This window comes from Excalfactoria chinensis, chromosome 19 (assembly GCF_039878825.1).
Source record: "Excalfactoria chinensis isolate bCotChi1 chromosome 19, bCotChi1.hap2, whole genome shotgun sequence".
In the NCBI taxonomy this organism is placed as follows: domain Eukaryota; kingdom Metazoa; phylum Chordata; class Aves; order Galliformes; family Phasianidae; genus Excalfactoria; species Excalfactoria chinensis.
This window is the reverse complement of record NC_092843.1, coordinates 2,241,216-2,252,053: the sequence shown is the minus strand read 5'-3', so window position 1 is coordinate 2,252,053 and position 10,838 is coordinate 2,241,216. Positions and strand designations below refer to the sequence as shown.

Genomic DNA, 10,838 nt, shown 5'->3' with positions numbered 1-10,838 from the left:
CAAGGAGAAGAAATTGTTCCAAACATCCAACCTGAACCTCCCCTGGTGCCATCATCTCTTGTCCTATTGCTGTTACCCGGGTGCAGAGGCTGACCCACAACTGCCACAACCTCCTTTCAGACAGCTGCAGAAAGCAATAAGGTCTCCTCTGAACCTCCTCTGCTCCATCCCAGCTCCCCGTAGCCTCTATGCAGATCGATTCCCCACATGAAAACATCACTTACTGCTGCTGGGAGTATCGTGTGTCATCAGAAGTGATGCTGGCTCCTCTCCCTCCCGGCACGTTGCCCAACCAGCACTCAATCTCATGCTGACTCAAATGCCTTTTTCACCTGCTGGGGTTCCTCCTGCCGTATCTCACCGGCTTAGTGGCATAGCCCAGCTCTGGTGTCATCAGTGCTTGGCCACAGCCGGGACTGGTTGAGCTCTGAGCAGTGTGTGACAAAGCAGGCTATGAGCAACATGCCTGAGCAATGCAGTTTGTTCCCAGGTAGGTGTCAGGTTTTGTTTAAAATACGTATCCCAGATACAGTTTTGTAGGTAGGAATTCTGAAACCGTGACGTAACGCTGCCAACAGGTGCACGTGAGCCCTTAGAAGTCACTTTATTCCCGTTTTTGGAGCACTTTTGCAGTCTTACTATGGATACGTCAGGCTGGAGCCGCTCTGGTTATAAACACTTCCATCTCTTTGAAGGCTCCTTCTTTTAAAACAAAACATCTCTTGGTCCTTTTTTGGCTTCGAGGTGGAACTTTACAGGGATCAGGGCGAAGCCCTTTTCAGCGTGGGGAATTTCGGAGCTATTTTACTTCCTTTGAAGACGGCTGTTGTTCCTGAAGCCACTTGTGTGCAATAGGAAAATCAGCCGGGGCCGAGCAGGAAGCTGTGAGGTCGGCAGCGCATTCCAGAACATCAGAGAGCATCGTTCTGTCCTGCACAGCTCTGGGAGCTGCAAGGAGCCGGATTTGTGGCTATGAGCCGATCTGAGGGTGGACCTGCGTTACCTTTGTGGAGTTTATTATCGAGCGTATCAAGTTTATTGGGCATTGGTATTGCTCTGAGTCCTACCTGCTACACGCAAAGCCGGTGTTTCCTAACCCACCACGTAGCGCTGCGGATTAACAGCGCTAGATCAAGGGCGCTGATTGCTGAAGGCCCAACTCGCCGCCGTGCAAAAGCAGAACGACCCGAACTGGCTCGAGCGCTTCGTTGCCTCCCGCGCGGGCTGAGGCAGGTGCCGCCCTCAGGGCAGGCTGAGGAGAACGGAGCGGCCCTCAGGGGCTGGGCGGGAAGCGCGCGGGGCAGCCGTTGGGGGGCGGCGGACGACGGCCGGGCGGGGAAGGCGTGACCGGCTCCAACCCTCCGCCCCTCGGCACCCCTCGGCACCCCGCCCCGCTCCGCCCCGCACGGGCAGCTGTCAGAGGAGGCGGCGGCGCGGCCGGTCCCGCGGGCAGGCGGCCGCGGGATGCAGCGCTGAGGCGGTCACTGAGCGCCGCGGTCGCCTCCCGCTAGCAGCCCATGATGTGCCTGGAAAGCGACGGCTCCTCCGGCGGCAGCCCGGGCTGCGGCGGGCGGCTCCGAGCCGGGGACGAAGAGGAGGAAGAGGACGGCGAGCGGGGCTGCTGCGGTCGGGGCGCTGAAGGAGAAGTGCAGACCCTCTCGGGAAGGATGAACCCGCCGGCGGTCGGCAAGCGCCCGGAGCGCCCGATCGCTCGCCGCAAGGCGCCCAGCCTCGGCCGGGCCCGGGTGGCGGCCGCCGGCATCCTCAGCGTGGGCAACGTGCTCAACTACCTGGACCGGTACACGGTGGCAGGTGAGGCCTCCGCTCCCCTCCGCAGCGCTGCCGGCCCCGGGGGCTCACGAGGCGGGGCGGAGCGGGGCGGGCCGGGTGTTGGCGGGGCAGCGCCGCAGCGGTTCGCCGTGGCCGGGCGGGGGTGTGGAGGTGCCGGCGGTATTGTTCTCTAGTTGGTGTGAATTTGAACGCCGACCCAAAGAGGAGCCCTTTGTTCGGCCGGGCTCGGCGCTGGGGCAGACGTGCGGGGCGGTGCGGTGGGCGCTGAGGGACGCGGTATCGATCCTCGGTGAGCGCCGCGCTGACAGGTGCAGCTGCCGCCGGGTCAGCTCTATCCGCCGCCCGGCAGGGGATGGCGTGCGCGGTGCAACGCGCCGCACCTCCGCTTTGTTTCTGCGGGAAGCCGGGCTGTCCTTCAGCACTCCGCCAAGGAGGTCCCTGCCCTGCGGAGCGGGCTGCGGGCAGCGGCTCCGTCCTTCAGACGGACCGCGGTGCGCTGAGGGCTCAGCGGGGCTCGGCGTTGAGACAACACGCGTTAGGATGCTCGCAGTGCCGGTCCGTTGTTAACAGTGAGGAGGAAAATGACAACCCGAAGTTCTGCTAATTGGAAACGAAGGAGGCTCTGTGCTGTTCAACTGTCTCGTGTAATAAAACAATAATGCATATTCTGTGTTTGGCAATACTGATAATTTTATCTTCGGAGCTTATAAAAAGCGCGTGTGTGGATGTTGCTCTATGCATATACACGTTTTAATCGCTGGGACTCGATGTGGTGTTAAACAAATTAGAGTATTTGTTTATGCTGCATTAAAATAATGTATGTTTGTAGGGCAGTAATAGTGTGCACGGGATGCATCTTGTCATTGTTGTCACAATATGCTGGCCAGGGTGGTTTGGTTTTGTTTGGGGTAGGGAGATGGAGAGGGCTAGAATGAAAATGTATCTGCCTGCTGTTGTGGCTTTTCATTATGGTTTTTAGGCAGGGCTGCAGGAAATGTGAAGGCCCAGCTGGGAGGTACTGAGTGCTGGCTCGGTGCGATGCAGGAGGAAGCCTGAAGATGCAACATTGCTCTGTTCTTGCTGAAGGAAATTATAGTTCGTTCTTTCACCCTCCAATAGGAGTCCCTTTAGGATGGAGACTGACCACAAAGCACCGTTTTCCTTTCACTTGTGGAAAGTTTTCCTTTTCTGGGAGCTGTTCCTCCTCACACCGTAGGTGAACACAATAAGGATTTTAAAAATACATAGACAGGCTATTTGTTACAGCGCTTCCAGCAATGGCTTTCTCATCTTGGAATTTTTTTGGTCATCAATGCATGGGATGTGCTGGCAAGGGACGGGAGAAGCATTTCGATTGGTGGGAAGGCTGCAAAGTGCCTGACCGAGTGGAGGATAAAGCCACCTGCCTGCCGTGATGCTGCATTGCCAGTGCTACGAATGCCGGTACTTCCAGCATAAGCTCTGGCTCTGCACTGACCATCAGCTGCCCTGGGGAACTCGCTGGCTGGCTTTCAGCTTGATAGCAAAGGTCTAAGTTCTCAAGCATCAGACTTTGCTTTAGGGGCAGAATCATTTTGCATCATATTTTTGTCTTGTGCTGGCTGGTGTTTATTTCTCAGACTGATGTTTTATAAAGCGCTCATTTGAAACAAGGAATAATTGAATTCCAGGCTAGTAGAAAAATTGTGGTAATAAGAATTACACATTTTTTTGTACTCAAAACTGACTTTGTTATAAAGTCTTCTTTAAAAGCCATCTTTGCTGTTATTTTTGAGTCTCGGTGCATACCGCATGCTTATGTGATGTGCACTCACATATGAATCAGGCCAGCACTTTGAATATTCAGTTTGTGTCTCAAGACAGGTAATAATTAGTGAATACAGCTCTTCAGACCTTCAAAGTACCTTGCAAATATGAATTGTTGCAGCAGCGTAATAATGCAGTTGAACACTAGCCTCATTATGGCAGGGGAAGTAGCAAGAGAAATCATGGTTTAACAAAGACCAACAAACTGCTGTGAGAAGTGGTGCAAGTTCCTGGTTCCAGCTCTGTCTGCAGAGTGTTTGGGGGAGCAGCAGTACCAATGGAAACTGGGTCCTGAGGGTTGGCATGTGAAGGTTGATCCCTTTCGTGGCTTCTCTGAGGCTGTGAGGTATAATGACCTTTGTTTCATTACACCGTGAGGTATAATGACCTTTGTTTCCCTAAGACATAGGATATGATGAGTTTTTGGGGGGCAATCTTTTTCAAGTGTAACCAAGAAAGTAGATGCCTGCTTCCTAGTTTTGATTTCGATGGCTTCCCATTATAGATGAAACAGTTTTAGGATGAAATGTGCCTTTTAGTATCTGGGACGTTTTGTGACAGAACTGGAGTGCAGTTTGAGATGTGGGACATATTCAGCTTCATGGCTGACACTGAGGCACAGCCCTTCTGGGAATACCTGATGAAACTGGGCCTCTGCTGCTGACTGGCTGTTTCCTATGGTTTAAAGATAAGCTTCTTCTGTTACTTTTAAATTGAAAAGCCTGAGCATATAGACTTATAGAATCACAAGGTTGGAAAGGTCCTGCAAGACCATCTAGTCCAACCATCCTCCCATTACCGTTGCTATCACAAGCCACTAAACCATATCTAGTAGCTCCTCATCCAGACAACAGTGCATCTTCCTCATCCACAGCAGTAACAGGGCATCTTTCAGCAATGCCCTGATGTTTGCATTGGGTTGAAAATTCCTAATGTGCATGGGGAATGTTCAAGTATAATGATATTTGGGAGCAGCTCTCCCAGACAAAAAGTGGGAGTGCCTCTACTGTGTCTCTTACGAAGGAAAGATTGAAAACACTGTGCTGAACATGACTGACTTGAAGGGAAATATTCCTCTGCAATTTTCTTAATAGGTCTTTGATCATACCGAGAATGGTTGCCTGTGGAAAGAGTATTCTTTCTAGAGCTGTGATATTTTGCTGCTGTTAGAAAACAAAGAACAAGGAAAAGGGAAGATTAGCAGTAATGAAATCACTGTAGATCACCTGTGACACTACAGCAACCAGTGATGCTGGCATGTGTCCTCTTCCTTAATGAAGTTTTGGGAAAAGTCATCTTGCCTCCAGAAGCTTGGAATGTGGTTTCACAATTATGCCATGAATGACCTTTTACTGCGCCTGCTGTTGATGGTGAAAATAGTCTTGCTTCATTACAGTGTCATCCCCGCCTTCTAATTCAGGTGCTACTTCCTGGCATTTCTGTAATGCCTTTAATTTAAAGGTAATGATTTAATTAAGTTGGAGAACTACCTGGCAAAGTAAATGAGTCTTGCGATCCCACTACAGAAGGGGAAACAGAGTTGCAGAGTGTTGGCGATTTGCCCATGGTAACGTAGTTAGTGGTTGCTATTAGTCCATCCTTGAGATTCTCTTTCCCTGTGACGCAGTAAACCGTAGGCTTTGGTCTGGAGTTTTTGTCTTGTAAATGTCTGTAACTTGCTAATAACCATATTTGTGTTAATTAGCTTCTCATTACAACACATAGTTGCAAATACCATTCTTTGAAGACACATACATGCAAATGATTACTGAAAGTGGAAAGTCAAGTTTAAAGCTATGTAGTACAAGCTGTAACTGAAGGGTTAGGGAGGGTTCAAAGCTAACTCCAAGTGCCAAGATATTCAAGAGTTCGTACGTCAAAACTGCTTTCTATTACTTGGGAGTTCACATTTACGATAGCAATGTATTACTTTAATAGTTGAAATCTTAGATTGCGTGAAGATCTTTCAGTATGAAAGATCTCATTTATGTAGTGGGGTAAATGGAGCCCCCAGCTGTAACGAGACTATGTTCAGTGCTTATAGTTTCAGGGAGGGAACGATAAAGTGGCACTGCAAGCTCTCTGCTTTTCCTCTCTTGTTGAGATAATCTCAGTCCTGCTATTACCGAGGATTCAGCTGTGGAAGGAGTGCAGTGCTGGAAAATGTTTGGAAAGATTATTGGCTGAACTTGCTTGAGCCAGCAGTGTTAGCAGCTCACCAATGTGGGAATTTGGATAACAATACTTTGGGCAACGGCTACTTCTTGAATTTGTTACACTGCCAGTAACACTGCAGTGAGAGCAGAAGCTGGAAGGTCTGGTGGTCATACACTTCAGAAACAAGCAATAGAAATCACTCTAGCACAATGGCAAAGACTGCGTAGTAGCAGCTGGTTCTCTACTGTTATGTTTTCCCTTCGCAATGGGCTTTAGTGCATAGTCAGCTACTTCCTCTTTGCTGGTCCTTATGCGAGTTGGCAGGATTTTTTTCCTGAGTATTTTGCATTTCAAGTGAAGTCTTATTACGTTTAATCATAGTATTTTTCCTCCTTGTGATGTAGATTTGCCAGATAGTTGCTATCTTTGTTATTATGTGCAGATTTTCCTGTTTGACTTTGAGATCCTCTTTCATGCCTGTTGATTTATTTCATCCCTAAAGCATCCAAGTAATCACAGTCAGTGAATATGGCCTTTATTACGTGGAATTAAGGCCCTCATAAATATTTAGTGTGCTCTTAAGAAAGCCATGATCTTATTTGTCCCTTCATCTCTGAGACTGTCAATATTAGAAGCTGTGCAGAAAAACTTACCTGGTCAAAGGTACGGGAATTCTGTGATCATCCCTTCAGAACTTTTCAAGTACCTTACCAAGCTCTAATAGCACTGAATTCCTCCAGTCACCTTGTTCTCAGTCTATCTTTATTATATGTTAACTCTTTAAAGTCAAGAAGCAAATGAGAGGTACAGGCAAAATCAAATCAAAAGCTTAGCAACAAAATGCAGTCAAACCATTAGTTCTCAGTTCTACTAATAGAAACCTTGCATTAAGGCTGCTGTTCTTAAAATAGTTTTCTATGCTGTTCGTAGTTTGCTGTGTTGTTTGTAGACTGAACAAGTGCTGCACTCAGAACTGGCACACACAGAAGAAATCTCATACGTGTCTTTTTTTCATCCTAATGCATCTGCTTTCATTGTTATTTTGTGGGTGTTTGTCTTGCATAACTCAGCTATTTCCAGAGAGGAAGTGAAAGGGAGGGAAAACTAATTTCCGCGCTTCTGTTTTTTTGGTAGCATAAATAATTGGGAAAGCAAGAAGGTAATGGAACCTGGATGAGATGTGGAGCCCTTCGTTTCTGAGGTCATCACTTTGGATCTGTTCCCAGTCAGGAGTGGCTGCATTTTTCTTTTCGAGGCCTATAGTTTGAATAGCTATTCAGGGCTCTGTGGTGGTCTCTTCCCACTCTTCCTAATACTGTGTGCTTCATGAAAGCCCCACACAAGTCATGGCTGGGAACCACCTCGTTGTCTCTCAAAATACACATTTGCTTGGTAAGCTGTTGAGTTCTTCTGGCAGGCTGATCCTTCTAGGCAACAAGGGAGCAGGTGGGAAGGGTGATGATTTTGTCCTCACCTGCTCTTTGCTCATGAGGGAATACGTTTTGGTCACCCCTTCCCAGTACTGCGGATCTTTTCTCACAACCAAAAACCATGGAGCAATTTCTCCTGAGGTGAAGGGAGAAAGATGGAGGGGAAAAAAAAAACCTCATCTTTGTCTTGTCAGCCTTAAGTTCAGCAACACGAGTGTGCCAGTCTTGTGCCCTTATGCTTTTATAAACATATAACTTTTCTATGCTTCTGTGGCTAGTGAGCACACTGACTGAACAGCACAGGGGGAAAAGATCAGGGTTATGGACAGCAAAGCTGCAGTAGCAGCTTGGAGCTTGGCTGGCAGGATGAGGGAACCACATGGTGGAATGAAAATCCGTTCAGCCTTGACATGTGATGTTTCTTTTCCTTTTTCTTTTTTTATTTAAGGCTGCGTTGGAATCCAAACTGCTTCTAATCCATTTTATTCCTTGTTCAGGCTTCTGCCACTAATTAAGTGAATAACAACATGATAATTATTCATTTCATATCTTTCAATTTTCTTTTTCTATCAGAAACACTTTATTACTGTCTTAAAATGAGAGCTCTGTGTTCTTGGCCACATGGAAGGCAACAATAGTGGGTGAACAGACAGTCAGTACGACTTCTGTCTGTGTGTGCGAAGCCTCAGGGCTTGAATTGAACTTACCTGAAGGTTTACTTTGATTCACATGCCTGTCTATGATCTGCTGGTCTGTGCTGTCTGCATATTCTCACTTCAGACAAGTGATCTTTTGGGAGAGCGTACCTACAAAGCAGTACAGATCCAGAAAAGGAGGAGTCATGCCCTGCTGTTGGCTTGCAATTTTGACTTTTATTTTGCCTGGTCACCTCTTTATTTCATGATCTGTACCTGTATTGTAGTGATGACCTTGGATATTTTGCATCTGTGGTGATATACAGAGTTGTTTCTGCAGTTTTGCTACCACGTGTGCAGTTTGGGAAGTTCAAGAATAGCTGTGCTCTTTCTGTATAGCCCTTCAGTGATAAATCTTTCACTTGAAAATGCAAGTTTTTGATTTGAAAATGTGAGAGAGATATATATAACAGCATATTGGTGTTCACTTTTTTGTGTGTGATTGCTTTTCATGATGCTAGATTCTCATTTTTATTATTGTCATTAATTCTGACTTGTCTTTTCCAGCAAGTCTGAGCTTGCAGGCTGTTTCCCAGCTAGAGTCAGTGCAGTGCAGCTTGTAAATTGGTGTGGCAACAGTTACATTGATGTCCAGGCTTTGGTAATTGAGCTGGAGTGTGAAATGTTGGCTACGGGACACTGAATCAGGGCTGCTTATGCTGTTAGGGACAGGGACAAATTTTGTGCACTTTTGTGCTGGTACTAAATAATAATTAATGCAGAATTACAACACTATTAATAAATGCAAGCTGAGTAAGTTAGGAAACTAACTATGCAATAAGGAAAAATGGCTTCTTCATTTTTTTTCCTGACACACCAATGTGGTTCCTGAAGAGTGGTCACTGTGTGTCTGTGTGTTAAGCTGTGAGAACTCAAATACTTCTGCAGCTATATGATTATCAATGCATTTAGCATAGTCTTGTTATTCAATCTAGCAGGCAGAAATGCTGACTAACTTTCAGGATATAAATCTTTTATACATTTAGGAAAGAGAATACCCAAGGGCTACTGGTGATTGACAGCTACAGTGCTCTGATTAGAGCTGACAGTTCCTGATCAGCTCCATCTTGGGTGATTCACTTCTCTGATGTGGAAGAGAAGGACTAAAAGCAAAGTACAATATTGGGAAATAAGTTGTTTGTTTTTTGCCTTTCCAATTTAAAGGGAATTTGTGATTCAGAACAACCAAACATGGCAGCCAAGTGAGGGTGTTTGGAATTTGAAGCCTTGATCTCTGTGTGGTTGCTGTCCTATAACAGAATGTGGACACTGCTAAGATGCCAGTTTCCAGCTGTTGATTTTAGCTATCCCAAGAATGTGCTTTTCTTGCCTGTTTCATTACAAGTGTCTTAGTAGTGCTGTTAAACTCTGGGGTCACTTGCCATTTTCTCCAGAAAACCTGTATTTTTAGTTGCTTGGCTTGTTGAAGGAGAACTCAAGTTGTGTTGGTGGCTGGGTAGAGGTTTCTTGTTAGAATGTCTAACGCAGTCAGAATCAGGATTTAACATTCTTGATTTAAGCATTTATTTGAGCATTATTATACTCTCCCTTCACATTTTCTGTGGGGGTATGAAACATGCTCCTCAGCATTTAGTAATCACTGGACTCTATAACCTGGCAGAATGTGTTTAATTCATCCCAAGACTTGTGCAACTGGAGTGCAAGACGTTTTGGTCTTGAGCAGGACAGATTCCTTACACAATTGCTGTCTGCAATGAGAGCTGTGTATGGAAGTAGCTGAGCTGTGGGATTGCTCAGCTGGGCTGGATGCTGGTTGGATGTTCGGCCTCTGGTCTCTGTGTGGAGACTGCCAGAAAACAGCAGGTAGGATCAGTCACTGCATGGACTGCTCTGGTTAGCAGATAACTGATCATTAACCTGTTTGTGAATATCATTGGTCACACTTTGGGCTGACAAAACAAATATTTTTCAGCACTTTAGTTTTCATGGTAGATTAAAATGAATGCGCAGTTCTTTTTGTCTGCGTGAGTTTTGAAGCAGTGAAGGAAGCTGGTAAGAAGAAAGTTTATCAGCAGGACAGTTCTCCACATTTTTGATCAGTGTTATTGGCATCATATTGGAAATTACTATTTGCAGCTTCCAGTTGAACACGTTGACTCCAGTTTCCTTTGGTAGCACTGAGTCGTAAAGGAAGGGCACCTTAAAAATATAGCTTTTATAATCGTGTAGAAGTTTCTATTTTAAAAACATAGTGTGGTAGTTCTGAAATATACCCGCTCTTTTATAATTGCATGCTTCAGATATTAATACGTGTCATTTTGAAAGTGGAATTTAGTCTGCAGTAGGTAGTGACGTGACATGACAATTTTAAGGTAAGTTTAAAATAAATTAAATCTCTGGACAAAAGCAACTTTCTTCTTTCTTTAGTGATCTTTCAGTGATCTCTCTGGGCTTTGGATAGAGAACCAGATCCTAGATGGTGGTGAATGGTTTTTGGTTTTGTCCTTTTGAGTCAGGACTCAGGAGGAACAGAAGCAATCCCTCTCTCCAAGGGCTAGAGCAAAGCAAGAGGATGCTTTAGGTACTTTGAACTGGCCAGCTGCAGTTGGAAACAAGTGTTGTGGCAGCTATTCAAGCCAGGCAGCAAAGAGTTGGTACAAAGCTGTGGGAGGGGAGGACCTGCAAGTGTTATGGACAAAGCCTGTTGGTCCATGTGTGTGCCTATTTGTTCAAATGCAGATTTCAGACTCTCCTGCTCTGTGATGTTTCTCTGAAAACATCAGTTTCCCTTTAAATTTGGGATAGTGTCTTTCCAGTTAAAATTGCTCTGTGGCATGTGGTTTGCTAAGGGGAAAGCAAGTAACTTTTGTCCACTGAGTGATCGTGCCATGTCAGCTGTATGACTGCCCTGTGATTTTGCTGCGGATCACTGTTCAGAGCCCCTGCTGCTGAACATACAGCTAGGTGAGCCCTTCTCACTCAGCATGGATGCACAGAG

At 46.2% G+C, this 10,838-nt stretch overlaps 1 protein-coding gene across 2 annotated transcripts in view; it reads left to right on the top strand.

Moving 5' to 3' along the window:
- Positions 1-1,028: 1,028 nt before the first annotated feature.
- Positions 1,029-10,838, top strand: part of SPNS2 (SPNS lysolipid transporter 2, sphingosine-1-phosphate) — a 92,317-nt gene continuing 82,507 nt past the window's right edge. Inside the window, exon 1 of one of the 2 annotated variants that reach the window (XR_011905607.1) lies at positions 1,029-1,812. Coding sequence is in view for 1 of the 2 variants with exons in the window: in XM_072353366.1 (XP_072209467.1) it covers positions 1,518-1,812 (295 nt within the window). In the remaining variant the exon portion in view is untranslated. The remainder of the gene's footprint in view (positions 1,813-10,838) is intronic. The other variant, XM_072353366.1, reaches the window with a different exon arrangement.